The 18,999-nt window shown below is 50.0% G+C and overlaps 1 protein-coding gene across 3 annotated transcripts in view; it reads right to left on the bottom strand.

The window, feature by feature from the left end:
- Positions 1 to 287: 287 nt before the first annotated feature.
- Positions 288 to 18,999, bottom strand: part of mxi1 (max interactor 1, dimerization protein) — a 29,165-nt gene continuing 10,453 nt past the window's right edge. For all 3 annotated transcript variants that reach the window (XM_078080479.1, XM_078080477.1, XM_078080478.1), the window contains exons 3-6: positions 17,519 to 17,548; positions 3,804 to 3,918; positions 2,796 to 2,994; positions 288 to 2,530 (exon numbers count right to left, since the gene is read on the bottom strand). In XM_078080479.1, the coding sequence (XP_077936605.1) occupies positions 2,367 to 2,530; positions 2,796 to 2,994; positions 3,804 to 3,918; positions 17,519 to 17,548 (508 nt within the window). In that variant the 3' untranslated portion in view covers positions 288 to 2,366. The remainder of the gene's footprint in view (positions 2,531 to 2,795; positions 2,995 to 3,803; positions 3,919 to 17,518; positions 17,549 to 18,999) is intronic.

Here is an 18,999-nt window from a genome sequence, read left to right as displayed (position 1 = left end):
GCGTACCAGAAGGCTGGGTATGGAAGCCATGTTGTCTGTGTGGTTGTTTTGGGTCAGCGTTTATGGTACAGGCATAGTATAGAGTGTTGTTAGGGGGAGTGGGGGGGGGGCAGCTCTGGACAAGGCGACTCTAGACAGGCGGGGCTCAGCACTAGGAGCAGCTTAGGGGCCAATTACATTTCAAGTGTCCACTGAATAAAATATCCGAAAAACAAGAAAACAAAATGGCTACATTTCATGTCCCCTCCCACCCGCCCCCCAAAAACACAATCGACAAAAAGCCATCAAATATACAATTTTTAAAATAAGGAATGAGGAATATATAAGCATCAAACAGAGGAGTAAAGTAAGACAGAACCAAAATAAGTTAACTTTTTTTTTTATCCCCACAGCTTGTCTTCTTTGAGAAATAAATATTTAAAAAGGGTGTTATATATTTTTTTTCTTTCACATACAAAAGGATTCACGCGTGATCCATGAGAGAAAGGAAGGTGAAAATAAAATGAAAACAAATACAGAGAGCTGTGGCTGAAGTGCAATTCTTAATGCCAGTGGAGTTGGGGGTCGACATCGTACAACCCGTTTTCTTACTTTTCTCTTCAGATCACCTGACCACCAGTGGAATGCCGAATACAAAGACCCCCCCCCGGTCATGAATATTATAAACAGGAGAGAAAGTAAGTCAAATAAATATATAAGAGTGCCACACAAACTCATCAGAAGTCATACTGGGTCGATTATCCACAACGGGGAGTTGCTCTATTGTTTTTTTTTTTTTAAATCACATTAAAGAGTAACTTTTCTATTTCTTCTCAGGGTAGCGACAGGATGAGTAACTTATAAAAGTTTCCACCTGCAACTTGAGCGAGTCCAATAGTGTTTAATACCCATCCGCAGCCAGTCTAAAGAGGATAAAGTCTTTCCAAAAATGGAATTTAAAATACACGATAAACACAGGTCAAACAGCAACAGAGGCAATAGTTCTATCCATGAGCTCTAACTTCTTTTTCTTTTTTTTTTAAACTCCTTTTTAAGGTTTAATTCATTAAGCTATGTCTATGTACAAAACAAACAAAAAATAAATCTGCTTTTTGGACGGTGACACAGTCTTTAGGGGAAGGAGAGAGGGAAAAAAAAGAAAAAAGAAAGAGGATTTTCAAACTGACGAGACCAAAGGGACTTATTGCTTCTTACTGCTGGAAAGAGGAGAGACAGTTTGTTGTCGTTGGACTTTTTCATTGTTGCTGTTGTTTGTTTTGTGCCGTTTCTATGGACAGCTCTAAAGTAGGCAAGTGCAGGATAGCTTGTCGTATAGCTGCTTGTCGAGTGGGAGAGAAACCAAAACAAAAAACACACACAAGTCACAATTTATACCGTGGAAATGAACTGAGCCCCCACATTCGACAGGAATGTTGTTGTTGTTGTTTTTTCTCCATTTTTTTGTGTGTGTGTGTGTGTGTGCGGTGTGTTTTTTCCTCCATGCTCGGTCGGGAAACAATCGGCGCAGACACACTTTGTTTCGCTTTAAAAGCTTAGTGGCGGTGCGTCTGAGTGGGTCTGTTTCACAATAGCACCGTTATGAGCTTCAAGGCGTCCGCTTTGTCCAGCAGAGGCAATGAAAACACAATAAGACGAGGACAGAACGCAGCGCCCGGGGGGGGGGGGGGTCTTTTAGGGCCGAGCTGTGTTGATGTAGCAAAGTTCACCCACACTGTTGATTATAGTCCAGATTAGATGTGCTCCCGTTTATCCAGACCCAACACCGGGAAGTTGAAAAGGGTTACACGGGACAAAACGTGTTTCACAGGACTCACACACACACACACACACACACACCACAGAACCCAAGAGAACATTATTTCAATATCATGTGAATTTAAGTGCATTTTGAATCAAATCAGGGGTTGTGCCTTCTTCAAAGATGTCATTTGACAGGTTGAGAAAATAAAATAAGTAAAATGATTATTGTGAGGGTTTTAAAATCAAGGGGATACGTTTTTTTTTTTTGTCAAGTCTCTAATCTCCCTTTGAACAAATCAACCGGCAGTTTCCCGTCGCTGTGTTTGGGTCCCTGCTGTCGGTCAGAGCGGCTCGGCGTGCAGCGCCGCGGAGCTCCTCTAACTGAGCAGGAGGAGAGGGGACGGGAACTAAACGGTTGGAGCTGGAGGAGGGAGAGAGGGGCTGGGGGGGGCAGGAACGACAGGAATGCTGTTAGCTGGGGGGGGGGGGGGGGGGGGGGGGGGAGGAGGGCGTGGCCGCTATCGCCAGAGGCGACTGGGCGTGTGGGCGTAGGCATTGGCTGGATGGAGCAACGGATGGGAGGACGGGAAGGGTTTGGCGGCGGGGAGGTCGGCGGCGGCGGGGCTTTAGGAGGAGAAGGCGAGTTTGACACTGCAGGAGGAGTAGCCCTCGTCGCTGCCCATGCTCTGCAGGCTGCTGTGGTCGTCCAGGTCGCTGGTGCTGGCCGTGCTCACACTGTCCAGCTCTCCATGGGAGAACTCCGTGCTTTCCACGTCCACCTCGATCTCCTCTGCAGGGGGGGACGGACAGACGGAGGGAGGGACAGGGGAGAGGGGGGGCGGAGAGGAATACATGAATGCCAGGACAATGAGGTTGACTTAAGGATGCAACATTCTCTACAAATTCCACTATGTCACAATGCGTTATTTATAGTAAAACACTTTATTTACAGTCAAATTATAGTAAAACGGGTCAAATTGCCCTTAGTGCAGGGGAAGGGGTTGATGCTAGTCAATATATATATACAGTATATAAATATATTTTTCTGAGCTCACCTTGGTCAGAGTCGGAGCGGTCGGAGCAGAGGGTGGAGCCCACGCTGTCCATGCGTATCCTCTCGCCCTCCCCCGGGCTGCCTTGGGCTACAGCACCGCTGCCTCCCCTCAGCAGCTCCAGCTGGCGGTGGAGGTGCCTCTGCTCCCGCTCCAGAGAATCCAGCTGGTACTGGCTCTTCCTGTCCGCCTCTTCAAGTTTCTGCTCGGGAGAAAAGGAAGCGATGAGCCACACGACCTCTGGCGGGGGGGGGGGCACTGCGAGACGGGAACAGTGTGTAGGAGGCAGAGGAGGTCGCCGGATATTATTTGAAAAAGGGCGTAGACAAGGAGAAGTGAGACAGGTGGGTGCAGGATGGTTGAGAGCAAGACGGGCTCGCGACACGATTCCCGCCTCCTCCGATACCCCGTGAAATGATGTCCCTCACCTGCCTCGTCTGCACCGCGTCGCCTCCGATTAGGCCTCGCGCCGCCACGACGCCGTGACACCCCCCCACCCTCCCATCCCGACGCACCAAAACAATGCGCCGTCAACAAGAGACGGCGAGACCAGAGCTGACAGCAGCAGGAGGGCTAAGTGGTGACGGCTTGAGTGGAAGGGGCAGCATGAAGCAGGACGTTGTAACACATCACATGCTCCGGGGAGGCGGGGTTTCCGCCAGCGACCAGCTGAACACAGGTGACATTTCGCCCAAAGTCAGTTGTGTCAGAAATGCATGATATGCACACAAGAGCGAGTCCCAGCAGCCGCACATTCACGTACGTATTAAGAATGATCGCGGCGGACGATAGTTTTGTCAGAACAAATATAATCAAAGTAGGGATTCATTTGTTTTATGCCATTAGGTCCACTCGTCACTGGAGCAATGAATTGAGGTCTGGTTCTACTCTCTGCGTCTCCATCACATTTTTATGTCTTGTCAATTTCAGATGTCACCGATTGGTTTCGCTACTGCGATTGCTTAATTCCTCCTTGGGCACGTGGTTCACATTCATCCTGTTATCCTTCACCTTTATATGTGCTTTGGCTTTGTTGAGCAGGCCCAGGGTGGTGTGGCGGTTGCAGTCGGGTCCCAGGGGTATGAGGGCCTTCAACCTCTCCAGACAGAGCCGCAGGTGAGCTCGTCTGCACAGGAAGGAAAGAAAGAAAAGAGAAAATGGAATGATTAGCCACATGACCACGGGCTGTACAGTGAAATGCAAACTGTTGGCGTATGAAGGTCGTAAAATGTCTCACTAGAAGCTACAACTTAAATAGAAGATTCTTAAAAAGGGGAGAGTTCACCCTAAGCGAGGTTTAAAGCCCGACCCCCTACAGGGTCCTGAGCATCTGAGGGGGACTCATTTCAGAAACACTGTTACTTTGTGACAGTCAGCCAGCTGCAGACTCCAGGCTCGTGTTTTGTAAGTTCTCAGCTGATGGTTCACACGACACCGCAGGTTGCTATGTTTCACGTCTCGTGTGCTCCTCGGGACCGCACTCTAGCTATTTTGCGCCCAGCTTTAGTTACTCCTCTCGTCTGCATTACAAACAAGTTTTGGCTGAGCGAGTGTGTGTGTGTGTGTGAGGGAGGGTTTTTGTGGGGGGGTGTAATGGCATTTCCCGGACCCCGCTCGGCTCTGCCCTCCATCATCCTGACAGTCCCTTAGTCCAGGACTGCAGACATGCCAGTGGTACTATATATCCTGCTAATGGCTCCCACTTAAGAGGTATAGGGTGATAATTGTGGTTATAACCCAATCAGCGCTGCATTACCAGCAGCAGCCCTCTCAGCTAGCCAGGAGGGAGAAGTGGAGACACACATTAAGAGCCGACGGAGCCACCCAGGACCTCAGGTACGAATCTCTGGGGGAGATGACGACCCAGGGGACCACGGCAAGGAATTCACAGAAGCGACCGCGGCGGGCTGCGTTCAGACCAGTGGAGACACGCGAGCACTGAAGTACATCTGCACGCGTTCAGCTTGGACGGCACTGATAAGTTGTTGTTTTTTGAGCCGGGGGGGTTTGTAATGATCATCCGTCCGGCTCTGGTCATCAGTCTTTGTATTCAGTTGTGATTACAGGAGAGAGCCCACCTTTGCTCTTTATCTGTGAAATGTCTACGTGCGTTGGTCTCGCCTGAGCCTGAACACACACACACACACACACACTTTTATGCACTTGCGCCCGTCTACAGAAATCAACTAGCAATTAATCGCTTTCTATTGTGATGGTATAGGCAGCTCCTCTCGGGAGATGTCTTGGTGGTGCTACAGACAGGACAACTCCAATTTTGACCATTTTGTTTAACAATGTAATTCAGATTACACGATCATTAAATACCAGGCATCTCTTCTCCAACTTGCCACGCTCGCTGCAGAAACCATTCACAAATGAAGTGGGCCATGTACGGGGGAACGTTTTCAGCATTGCTGATACATTATTTATTCAGCAGCTGCAGAGCTGACACAGTGTATTTGACATTACATGTAAAAAAAACAAAAGCCATACTGTGAACGTTCAGAGGACGCGTCTCACTGTGAGAACATGTTGTACGCGCTAACGTTCTCCTGAGTCACAAACCCAGAGGGAGGGTGGGGGGGGGGGGCAGGGTGGAGGTGGAGGGCGCCTGATAAAGAACGACGGATGTGAAGGGAGAGCGGGACACGCTGGACTTGTACTGCCGCGTGTGTCTGCTGGCGTCGCGTTAACACACGCCAGGCGCCAGGAGGCCCCTCACCCTGTCGACGGCAAAACGGCCATCTCGGCAGACAACCTCAGATAACCAACAACCCCCCCCCTCCCCCTCCTCTGCCTGACCCAGACTGACATGATGAATGCGGGGAGAGGAGGCGAGGGGCACGCCGACCGCACGGGCAGCGCATATCTCACGCCGGTCCGATGACCGAAAACCTCCCATTATGGAGCGTGGAGACCTGCCGCTTTGTGCCGAGTCAGTGTTGAAACATGCAGCAGCCACACCGGCAACCTTCCGCATGTGCCGCTGGGCGGGCGGCACGCGTGCCCCCTCAGCGCGCCTTTCATTGGTACACAGAACATGACAAAACGTCTGGCGGGACATTTGTCCTAATCTCTGCGTGCACGATGTGCTCTGATCTGATCCCGCCGGCAAAGAAGAGAAAAAAAAAAGGTGGTGCCGGGAGGAACAGTGTGTTACTGTGTGTGACTGTGACAGAAGGAGAAGTCAGCGCTCCACGCGAGGCTGCGTGGTAATCGGGATATCAGAACTCATTCTGGGGAGAGGAAAAAAAAAAAAAAACATGATGTTCTCCTGCGACTAAAAACAGGCAACTCAAGATAATGGAGGAGACTGGTTTATCTGCACCACCAGCACTATCGCTTACCGTCTCCCTGAAGGGTTAAAGTTCAAGCGCTACTAGCTAGTGGCGATGCCCCAGAGGCGGGTCTCTAATCCCCCCCCCGAAAGGCTTGTTTATCGTGTAGACCCACGGCCCAGAGAGCTTAAGCCACTTGCGGCTTACGATATGAGTGGCGGCTTGTGACCATTAATACCTGCGTGCCTCGGCCCTCCTGCAGCTGGGCGGCCCCCCCGCGTCGGGCCACGGGGCTTACCGCTTCCCCCGGGTCCTTATAGAAGACGCTAGTAACACAAAGACAGCCGTGGCTTTGCCGTGCGGCCCCCCTAGCTCCGCGTCCTCGGCCGCCACTGGAGGTGGAGCGCAGTTTGGTTGAAGGTCGTGACATCACAGGCCGACAGGCCGCGTCAGCAGATTAGTGTTCATGCGGCGTTGCTTTCATCCCGGGTTAAGTTGCTCCCCCGGAGAGAAGCGCTCCGTGGCTATAGGAGCTAAACGCTAGCTTGATGCTTTGCGGTTCGCTCCGTTTAGCTCCGTTGGGGAGGAATTTCATTTAAGACCAATGGACAAACTCAACATCCACGGCCATGACCTCGATGAACAAAAGGGCAGAAAGATCCACAAAAGGGACAAAGAAGCACATCAAAAGAACCTATATTTAAAATCTCCCGAATGCAGGAGAGGGAAGGGGGGGAAGGGGGGGTCGTCGCTCTGACCTTTGTATTCCCAGTGTCTAATGAATGGCACAGAGAACTGTAGGTTGGCTGAATGGGAAGCGCTTCGTCTGTGGCGGATTACATAACACGTGGCCCGTCGCTGCCGGGACCTGCGCTCTAAACCGTCACGCACAGCAGGGACATCCAATCCCTCGCCGACAATAAGACAACACGGACGGAAAAGCCTGGTTTCTTTCCGTGGTATTTAGCTGTGGGTGATTCCTGGGATTACAAGCAAATAATAAGCCCGATGCAACCATTGGGTCCTTTTTCCTCGCTGCATTGTGGGTATAACTCAGCAAACAGCTGCCTTTGAAAACCCACGCTCTCTATCTGGGGGGGAGGAAGTGAGCTTCTGTGGGCTGATAATGTGACCGGCTATTCAAAGAAAGCCACAAACCCGAGTTCCCGAGAGTTACCTGGAAACGCTAATGTGTGCATAATAAGAGTTTTGATGTTGTCACTTTATTTATTTTATCCCTGTATTTTAATTGCTGAGAGGTCGCAATTAAATGGTTTCGATTTGTATATATTTTTTAAATTGGAATACAGACAAAATGTAATTCAACTGGTACATTGCACATTATATTACAGTTAATTGAATGCATGTATTCAATTTACCTGCAAAAATGGATTAAGGCAAAAAAGATTTCTTATCCGGCTCCACACCCATCAAAAAATTACAATTAAAGAATCCTCGGGGCACCACCTGCAGGCTCACCACAGACCCCCCCCCCCTTTCCTCCTGAGACAAAGGGGCGCTTCCACTCTACCGGTGTGTGTGTGTGTGTGTGTGGGGGCCCCAGATGGGTACGCAGGCGGGCAGCTCTGCCTTTTGGCCTCGACATGCGAGTGAGCAGCCAGCCGGCCCCCCGGGTCACAGCACCACACCTTTCCTCCCCGTCCTCCCTCCTCCCTCCTCCCCATGAACCCCGTCCTAAATCAAACGTCCGTCCCCACGAGCAAATGCAAAGCTCCGCCTCACAAGCGACGCTGAGTAGCGCTTCCATTAAAATACGCCATGGCTCCTGCGAGGTTCTTCCTCGCCGCTCCGCTTGTTCTTGAGACGCGTCATGGTGCCTCCAGAGCGGGGGCCTTTTTAAAAAGGAGCTCTTTGAAGCCCTTCCGGTGGGTGGATGGAAGCGCTGCCCACCACAGCGCTTACACAACCCACGCACATCATACATACATCCCTCGTCGGCGCTGCACTCAACCTTCCCTCGTCCTTGTATCTCTCTCACTCTTACACACGCACGCACACACGCGCTGTGATATACGATAGCGGTGTAATCAAAAGCTAGTGTCGGACAAAAAAGCCTTGTGGGTTTTTGTGAGTGCGACATGAAACGCGTGTAATGACCGCGGCAGACTGATTCCGTCATGGTGGCGAGAGCGGCCCGCCGCGGCACCCTGTTGAAAAATATCGCAGTGACTCTGGAGGGCTGATGGGAGAGACGAGCGTGAGAGTGTTGTTCAGAGACGGCCTCTTCCTCGTGTCGTGACAGCAGGGAAGCTCAACTGAAATGCGCAAACTTTTCTCGCTCTCTCGAACCGAGCTGCATGGTTTCAATCCGCTAGGAGCGAGTCCACGGCCAAAGGCCCTGTGGTTACGTGATTGGATGGTTTAGTTGTTTTTTTTAACCATTGTGCGTCATCGTCATCAACCGCGATCTAATCTTTCAGTGATTCCCCTTTTCATCCAGTCATTGATGCAGCACACGACATCCACATTTTTGTTTTGTTTTTGCAGTGATGTTTCAAAAAGATACCCAGTTCACTTAATTACAACGGCCGCCGCAAAGTCAACGCCTCACTCATCGTACGTTCCTGCTACACAGTTGGTGCAGATGTGATGCCAGGCGTTTCCTCGTGGCCGAGCAGAGGCAGACGGAAAATGCATATTCATGCGAGTGTTCATTGTCTGGGATAAAAATAAACAGCAACAAAAGAGCACCTGGGCCTGAAGAGCGGCACGGACAGGACTTGTGCGTTTCCTCTTTTCAAAAAGCAACAGCAGCTGAGCACAGCACTGACAGTCGCTGCTTCGGTTTCATGCAACGTCCTGCCGAAGCAAACGGTAGTAGTCGAAGCGCGTGCGATGGGGAGAAAATGAAATATAGCTGCCCTAGATTCCAAACTTGTGAATACATAAATAATGGATAACTTCTCAGGCCGTCCAAGATGTCTGACATAATTACTGGATGGGCTCTTAAAAAGCGGGAGGATCAGATTTCCAGGCCAGATATCAGTCAATACACTCTCGCAAACCCATTTAACACACACACACACACAATTTGACCTACTTCTATATGGGGGGGGGGGAGGACATTTGACCCTTCAACCAGTTACACGAATTACACATCACCAATGACTCTCGGCGGTAAATCTCCTAGATGGACATGCAAAAGGGAATCAACACATCATTACACGGGTCCTCTTAGCCAGGAAAAAAAAAAAAACAGCAACCCTAAAACTTGAAAAGGAAGTTACACATTCCTCTTCTGCTTCTCTTGATTGTCGAAGCTCATTAAAAGCAGCCAGCCATCAGGATTCACGGCGATGTCAAAGATTATTGGAGCGATTGGAGTATTTCGTAATGCGAAGCCTCATTTAAAGCAGACTAAGCCGCGTCCGCTGAGCACTGCATCAAATCAACGGCAAACGATCTCACTGTGTGGTGGAGGGTAATTAAATCAAACCGAAAATTCGGACACAGATGTTTTTCTTTCAATGCTTTGAACGTTATTTCCCCACCAAAAAAAACATCCCAAATCCATTATTACATGGTTAAAAATAGCAAGCGTGACATGCCGGGTGGCTATAATTGGTGCGGACCGGTTGCCAAGGCGAATCGCATGTAAGGCTTCCTCTCCCAGTTCATGTGTACTGATGTGTACAATATGTGTGAACGATCCTGAAGCGTGCATTAACCTCGGCCCCCGGAGCCCTTACACAATGCTTCTAACGCTACACAACAGTTGTCTGTGTTTGCTCGCTACCTTTGTTTGCTGAATCGCTGAGTTGACACAAGAAGATGTCTCTTCTAGGATTCTCTGGTTTTTATGCCTCCTATGTCCCATTGTGTGTCTGTGTGTGCGTGGTGGGGGTGTCATCATTCTCCCCCTCTCACATGACAGCTTTGCAGCCAGGGTCACATGCCGACCCACACACACACACACACACACCTGACTGAAAGGTTCTTTTCTTTCACATAGAGGAAACGTCCACTGGCCAGGTTGCCTGGCGGAACTGTCACCAAAGAGCCAACAGCCTGGCTGAACAAACGGGCGCCCGCTGTGTGTGCTTGGGCCAATTGCCGCCGTATTATCCGAGCTATAAATGGCATGTTCAGGAAATGACAGACGCACACAAAGACTTGACGTGTTGAATTGCACAGCATGGGGATGGTGAAGTTCTGGGATTCCCTTCAGAGCGCGAGCACGTGACGTTAGACTCGTGTCGCGAAAGCCCCCCGGACGATGTTAGTTGGACCACCGGACTAACCTTTGGGACTTTGTTTACTGGAGGCAAAGATCGGCAAATACGAACGGCTACAGGAGAGCTGGTTGTGCTCAAAGTTGGATTTTGTCCGTTGCGTTTCTACGTGCACACACAAGGCGAACTTTGCCCTACAGCAACTGCAGGCGCTCTCTCTCTTCTTTTTTTTTCCACGACAGACTGACGCATCCTTCATCTCCTTTATGAAACACGGACAGATGGGATAGATGCGGGAGGGTCAGAGCGAGATGGAGAGGGTGAGATACAGAGTGGGGGAGGAAAAAGGGGGAGTGTTCTGTCCGTGTAATCTGCCCAGAAACCAACCACGGGGCTCAAGCGGGAGCCAGTGGGCCCGGAGTTCAGCCGGGTTTACTCGCCACATCCACGCGTCCGTTTCGGTTTCAGACTCGAGTGTTTACGTCAACTCTGCAGGTTACGTGAAGCGACCACACAGTCAACCAGCAGCGGGTCGGTTCTGCTCATGGGGCTGCTTCAACTAGAAGTTCCTCCAGCTCGTCATCTCGATAGATGCAGCTCGACTCTGAAGAATGTGAACGCTTGCAGCCTTGAGCTAGCGCGTCAATCATCTAGTAGGGAGGGTTTTACTGAGACTTTCCGAACTGACAGCCATTTGTTAAGTTGAACAAACGGAGCGGAGGAATGAAGAGAATGCTCATTTTTCTCCCTCAATCAGCAACCGCTTTTGCAATTATTATCTGGACTCCATGGGAACTACGCTGGATGATGCCCCGTATTCTGCTTAGATGGTGGGGGAGGAGACATAAATGCAGAGGGGTGTGAAAAGGTATTGCCGCATGTGGGTGGGAGAGGGACTTTGATATATTTCTGTGCATTCAGGCAGTGGTGACCTCAATCCCCCCCCCCCCCAAAAAAGATCCAGCGTGTGCGGAGGAGGGAGGGAGGGAGGGACGGAGGGAGAGAGGGGGAGACTTTCCGATCGGTAGTAAAATAAAGGCTCAATGTAAAAACAGCATGTGGATTTGGGGCTGAAACCACACTGAAAAACTGAGGGCAATAAAATGCAAACGGCCGGTTGCACAAACCCACCCCGTCCCCACTCAACCAACCCTGAGGCCGCAAGTGGTAAATACAGCGAAACGCAGGTCGATTACCGGGCAGACCGGAGCACAAACGCCATCCGCCGTGCTCGGGGGGAAAGTGCAGAGGACGGAGACGCAGGACGGCTGGAACGTGAAGACAACAAGCGAGGAGACCGAGACGAGATGAAAGAGTAGCTGCAGCAGCACATACACACGTGCAGAGTTCATTGGAGTAGAGGGCGGAGGGGGGCAGAGGGGGGGGAGGGGTGCACGATAGCTGTGCAGTGGGGGCCAAGAGACTCTGGGGCCCAAAGCCCATCACCAACACACGGATTAGTTCACGCGTGCACACGGCCTTTTAATCTGCTCGACTGACAGAGGTTGGGAGGAGAGAGAAAGAAAAAGAAAGAAGGCTGGAGACAAAACGAGACGAGTCAACGAGAGGGATGGCGGCTGCAAAGGAAAACCGCCGATTTGAATCATCACGCACGCCTCTTTGCCGGATTTCCTCAATCTGCTTTAAAAAAAATGCATGCGGGCACACGCACACTCGCTGATCATGTGACTTAACTGCCCGCTTCTGACATCACGGCCCGCACAGAGACCCCGGCCCCTCACTCCGCCCTTTAGCTCTGTGTGGCTCGAGGGTTAAGGGCAAACGCTTTGGATTAAAACTTCAATATGGCCCGGCTGCCAAAAACGGGCCGGGTGCAAAGCCACAGGGATCCAGCCAGATGTTGGCTCTAGGGAGATGGAGGGAAGGGGGGATTGTATGTGGTAGAGAGGGTGAGGGGTGGGGGGGGATGTTATCCTGTCAGACCACATCTTCTATCCAGCTGTGGATATGTTTTAATACTAGCAACAAATCATCTAAAATCAACATTTGAGATATATATATATATATATATATATATATATATATATATATATATATATATATATATTATATATATTTATATACTGTATATATTCGTGGGGCGCACACACTCACGTTAAACTCGCTTAAGTCTCATAACCCAGTTGGACGCAGAGGTCAGGTCTCAACAGCAATAATGACATTTGGTGCGCACGCTGATGGGAGAGGATCGCGAGGTAGCCGCTGCGAGACTCCGGGGTGGAGACTCGTTTCGCTGCTCCTTCATCTCGCAGCTCTCATTGGTGAGACGCCAACTTCTGTGATTGGTCGGAAGGCGGTGGTGTTTCCCCGCTTTTCCCCAGCTGTACGGCTAAAAATAGACCCCACAGTCAGATTTAGCCTGGTCGAGTCCGCCTTGTGTTTTTAACCAAAGCCTCCTATTCGCCCCATTGCTTTCTCTCGCTCGCTCTCCTTAAGGTACAGATTAAGTTAGCTCGGCTGCTAACGTGACAAGTTCCTCCAGGAAGGGGGAAGGAACAAGAGGAATTTTTAGGTTTTTTTTTTTACCAGGGAACAGCATGTTACCGCAGACTCATCCATTTGGGCCAAAGTGGGCCTCATCAACAAGCACTGCACAATAATGGAACAGGTTGAACAGCACACTATGTGGGAGGAAATGAACACCGTTGAACATTGCAGTACAGCCTGGACGGACACGCAGTCCCCGCTTTGAAGTTGATTCGTGTGAACAACCACAAACAAAAATCCCTGAAACTGTTCCCACTTCAGTCATTCAGAACTGAATCAGGCCGCTGTTTAAACCTGCTGACTCAGCCCGCGTGCCCTTCCGGCCCTGTTCCGTTTGGTTACACTGCAACACTGTCCATCCCCGGAATTCTATGCAGATGCACTTTTGCAGGATAAGGGGCACGGCACGAGGGCGCCGTGACCACACGAGTCAAGGGTCGGAAAGGTTAGAGCGCCTGACTTCACGCGGTCTGCTAACATCTGACAGCAACGTGAAAGAAGTGTCGGGGTGTTCCCAAAGTAGGGTGAACATCTGCTCTCACTAGACACTCAAAGTAGCTGACATCCATCGCTAATGTAGAATTACGATTTTTTTGGATATGCATTTGTTGATTGGAGAGTTTTTGTTCCATTTGGCACGCATGCATAAAATGCCCTATTGAGAGCTTTTGTCTTTAATATGCCGTTCTCTCTGCAAGAAGTTGCTACAGGAAGTGTTAATCTTGTACCAAAAGTTAATGTCATCTTTTAGGAGAGCTCGGGTCCACATTGTGGGCCTTTGAATTGTTTCAGTTTCTCTGGGTCTTAAAAAACGAGCGCCTCTCTTCAGAAAAAGCAAGAGGCCGACGATGCCAATCCCCCCAAAAAACTCTCTGCTGCCAGAAAGCTGGCAACTCGAGCAGGTGGGTTGTGACAGAAAGGCCAAACAATGCGGGAGAACGCACCCCTCCTCACCCCTCACCGTGGCGCTCCGCGCCCACGCGGCGAGAAAGAGAAAACAGAAGTATCTCGTCTGAATGGAGGCGGTGCTTTTACTGGCGTGCAAAGTACACCATCTAAACGAGGTAGTTTCCACGTCTTAGGAGCCAACTCGAGTTTAGGAGCGCACTATGATCTCATCGGTCCAGCTGGGCACCTGCCACGCAGGTCGTAAAGGAGGCGACAACTTGTCGTCTGAGCGCATGTTTGCATTATCCCCACCCCCCGATACCGGTTTGTGTGTCTCATTGTTAATTACAGGTCGGGGCCGCTCACCCTGACACATCGGAAGGGCAGATCTGGTTTGCGTGCCGCTCAAGGCTTCCCTCAGTCAGGTGTGTTTGACCCTATCCCAGCACTCATCCCATCAGCCTGTCATTTACTTCCTGGTCCTCTGACACCGGGGTTGGCTAAGGCTAAGCCGAGCCAGGCTCTTGTGGACCAGCGCCGGGTGTAGGTCGGCGTCCCCCCCCCGTGTGCATGCTCCAGCTGGGCTCTACCAGACCAAAGATAAAGTCCCTTAAGCTGCTTTCGCGGAGCCAAGAAAAGCTTACAAGTCGTCACGTTGGTCAGAACAAATGGTCCCAGTTGTAGGCCCTTGCAGCAGAGCCTGAGGACAGCATGCACTCACCGGGAAGACCACGGGAAAAACAGTTCTTCAATGAGCAGCCGCACAGCCAGAGAAAAATGTAGGCTTATTCATGTTTGACTGCTCATCCAACCTCAAGGCTGGAACAACGGCACGGAGTGGAAAGCCCACTCGTTAAAAGGAAAGGGGGCTTCCATCCCCTCAGAGCGGTGTAGCATTTGAATGCGTGACTCCAATTCAACAGTCTTCGGTTGCGATCGCCTGGAGTACATGCAACTAAAACTCACCAGCCCTGTGGCTGTAACGGAAGCATTTAAAGGAATAAATAAAAAAAAATAAAATAAAAATAGACTCAAAAATTGGACCGTATATTACGACAATCTCATGCACTTGAACATTCCGAAAACTAAAAAACAATGACAGTCGAGGTCACCTGCACCGCTCCGAATGGGATCGTAAAAGAAGCGCAATTATCTTCCTCCACCATTTTACATGTCACTGAACCAAAACAAATCCCCAGAGAGGAGACCTGGTGGATGCTCCTTACATGCCGCTGAAGGACGACCAATGAGCAAGAATGAGCCTCTTTAACATTCCACTGTGTGCACAACTCCCCTCGTAAAAAAAACAACCCCGCTAATATTGCTTCCACTGCCCAGGCACTGGGGACAAATAACGTGGCGTGCTTAATAGAAGCCGGCCTGGATAAACAATATTCAAATGAATAGGTTGCGGATGGAGGAGGAGGACGAGGGTGGATGTTAAGTGACAGTACTTATTGTAGCTAGTAAAAGCCCCGCTGTATTGATTCCCCATAAACAGAGCATCCGACGGGGCAGAGGAAGCAACCAGTTGAATAACACCAGACTAAACCCCGGGCCGTAAAGTCGGTTATTTCCCTTTTAAACAAACAAGGATCTGCCAACGAAATGACCCTAACTGGGGAATTAAGTATCAACTTGTTTAAGAGAAAAAAGGACAAATGGCGGAAGGCTGTGAGATCAAAGCGGCGGGCCTGCAATGCACGGACGTACAAGCCACATCAGGAAGAGAAAGAGGGCCTCCAGGAGGTACGAGATCAAAGCGGCACAGTCGCCATGTTATCTGGTGCCGCCGCACAGAGTGAACATCTGGAATGTTGGTACCCTCCACCCCCACCCCTCCCCCGGCTCTTTCGGTTCCTTGTTATTGGCATCTTTTGGTCGGCGCTGTCTCGACGACTCGGCGGGGAGATTATCAGCGCATGCGGTGGCCGTGCGAGGCACGCCGGCTGGCTGGCGGCAGATGCCCCAGGTTGATAAGTGTTGGACAAAAAGAGCCCGGACCGTGAAGGAGCGGCCTCCGACTTACACCACTTGGACGACAGAATGAAGCTGCTGCAGCACTAGAATCACGCCGTAAGCCCGACAACTGTGCCTCGTTCCTGCGGCTTACATTGAGGCATGTCCTTAAGTGGGAATTGAATGAATTAACTGGTGGCAAAGTTTCAGTTTTTACCTTCTTTCTCTGCTATTGGAGACGTGAATTAGTCACGCACTGTTCAACTACTGAAGGAACAACGCCACACATGCGTTGAGCTGACGATGATGACAAGAGGGGGCCGGGGGAGGAGGTGTGGGGGGGGGGGGGGGGGGTAAGAGCAGGGTGTCAGTATCGGGATTTCTAAATTACAGAACGTACTGTTCCCATCCTGCGCTGTTCTGTCCTGCTGCACCTCCCTCTCAGAGTCTGTACAGACCAGCAGGCAGGAGGATGACGGAGAGGATGCAAGTTTCCCCTGAATGTGGTATTCAGGACAGGATTGAAAAAAAGACAAAGAAAAAACCTGACGCCGAACTTCTGCTGGCTAACTTTACACCAGATCTTTGCAGAGACCGTTAGATTTCACTCCATTAAATGATCTAATGGTTTATACCTCTGCAGTACCCATAATGCAGTGCTGCACCAAGCCAGCAGTGATCCCTTCTGTCCTGCCATACGACAGGCTCTGATTGGCAGCGATGACAGAGGCCCATAAATGGCCAGAGGAACAGGCCGTTCTACAAAGTTCCTGTCTGCGTGAATGTGGGATGAGTGACGGAGAAAGAAAAAAAAAAAAAGAAAAGAAAAGCCTTCGCCAACATTCGAGTGGGCAGCCTTCCTTTCTAAAATGTATTTGTGTGGGTGGAATACAGGAAAATGCGAAAAAAAACGCGAGGGGCCGCTGCAAACTACCGACCGGCTGGCCTCGTGTGCCATCGCGTATGAGGACCAGGATGACACATCGACTCTCATCTATATTTAACTCAATGGACGCCTCTCCTTCCAATGTTCCCATCCTTTTATAAATTTTTTTTTAAAAGAATGGTGAGAAAAACAGGCCAAGTTGATATGTAATTACGCTGAATGGATCCGGCCTCCCACATCCTTTCATTGTACCCACACCAGATAATGAAATGGAAGGCGAGCTTCTGTCCTCCATTCACCACGAATCCTGCACGTCTAGCCGCTCTTATTTACGGTGTCGAAGAACACCTGTCGAGACTTGACAGAGTCACAGAGCATAAAGAACTGCAAGCAACCAATGCGGGAGGTGAACGCAATCTGATAAGGGCTTCTAAACACTCCCTCACAAGACGGTGTGGCGACCCGTCAGAGAATTAAGGTCTCCTTGAACGCACCACAAGTCTCCCACTGTAGATACGATCGGGAATGCTGAGATATAAAACTTTGAATCGTGTCACGATCGAGCTGCGAAGCTACTGAAAGGACATTTTGTTCGGGTATAAGGCCGGCATTGTTCCCTCTTCTGAAAACCGAATAAAAAAAAACATCTTTGCACCCAAACAAGCTCTGAACTTTTGACATAAGCTTCAGCTCTGTCTGCATTCACCCTTGCCCTGCCACAGAAACTCCATGCCCGCAGCCGGGCAACCATACTGTTGCATAACTGCAAAAAGGTGAGCGGAGGATAGAGGCAAATGTTGTTAGCTTAACACGACTAGGTGACCCATTAGTTTCACATTTGGAAACCTGTTGAAGAGAAAGAGCTTTCCTGTGGAAGGGCAACAGCAACGAAGAAACATTGTGGGGTCAAAAGAAAAGTACAACATGAAGGACTTGTTTACATGTCCGTGCAAGGTATGCACGTGAACGGTGATTTGAAAGTCAAATCTTTTGGGAAATGTAGGGCCGACTCACCTATTCTTCTCCAGCTCATTATGTGTGGACCTGCAAAAGACAGAAAAACAGACATTGTCAAATAAAGAGCAAATGTTTATTTTTGGCACGCTCAAACAATTACAGACCCGCAGCATCTGTTCCTCGTGAAGAAGCAAGGACTCAGAATGGGGAAATAAAGCTACGATACAAAGATAATGACTATATGAGCCAGACATGCAGGGGCTGGGAGAGGCACAGGGAGTCAACCTGTCCGACTTGGACTATAGATTTATTAATTAATCCCATACGAGAGCAATTCTAGCCCACTGGAGCCTTTACATTATGAAACGTCAATGTGACAGCCAGGCATTCACCGTGGCTTCATACCGCCTCTTCCTCAATAATGCACAGCACAACTCTGTGTGTGTGTGTGTGTGTGTGTGTGCGTGTGCTCCGCTGGGTGAGTGTGTGTGTGCGTGTGTGCACCGACTCACGTAGGCAGCAGCAGTCACGGTTCACAGCTCTGTTAATAATGTAAAGAGAATCAGCTGGTTCCTATGTGTCTCTTTGTGGGGAGACGAACCTTCCTCCTGATGCTTAGTTCTCCTCCACACAAGCTGCACTCCAGCTCGCCGCAAGGTGGGGGGGGGGCAGGTTTTTAGGAGTGGAGGTGAGGGGGTGGGGAGATGGTGGACTAAAGCTCTCCTGAGTCATGTGCACAGCACTCTGTACTGAGAGTTATCAATACTGCAACACGCTTTCCTCTGTTGCCTACTTTTCCTTTTAATAGCGAGCTGCCAAAAAAAATATATATATAACGTCCGCCTTCTTTAACATGGAAGCAGGAAATACCGGGGGACAGGAAAGGTGGAGGAAGATGGTGCAGAGGGATCAGAAGGACGAGGCTGTGGTTCAGTCAGTGTAAAAATGGCCCTGCCTCAGACAAAATGTGTCTTTTGCGAACAGAAGACGAGTACTTTGCGGTGCCTAACGTGCGTGGCCGGCTGTCACTGTGCCGTGCACTGTGTGTGTGTGAGTTGGAACTCGCTTCACAATTTATAATTTCTTCCAAACTGTTAAATCGGATCTAATTTTTTATCCTCCGGCTGATTCCCACATTTTAAGAGACTTTCAAAATGTATTTTGAGGCTCTGTTACAACTGTGGCCATGTCAAGCAGCGTACGTGCTGTTTTGAAAGGAGAATCCAGGCAGTGATGAAGACCGTTGGGCAAAAACCCAAATCTTTTTTTTTTTTGTATCCCACACAGATAAGGAACTTTGGAACAGTAAGTCTATTTCTGGGGAATGCTGATGTCACGTACACCATCTGTTAATCTGAAAATGGGAGAGGCCTCAGGACCGCCCTGGTCTGAGCCACACACACACACACACACACTTCATCTTAGTATGGCTTCCCATTCAGCGAGATCAATCGAAGTCAGCTTGCTTTCCCATCGGCTTCTGTCATCCCAAACCGCTTCCCCTGTCGCCTGAACCCGATGTCTCCGTGTCTCGAGCG

Source organism: Gasterosteus aculeatus, chromosome 9 (genome assembly GCF_964276395.1).
Source record: "Gasterosteus aculeatus chromosome 9, fGasAcu3.hap1.1, whole genome shotgun sequence".
NCBI lineage: Eukaryota > Metazoa > Chordata > Actinopteri > Perciformes > Gasterosteidae > Gasterosteus > Gasterosteus aculeatus.
The sequence above is the reverse complement of the archived record's forward strand: the minus strand, read 5'-3'. Positions and strand labels throughout refer to the sequence as shown.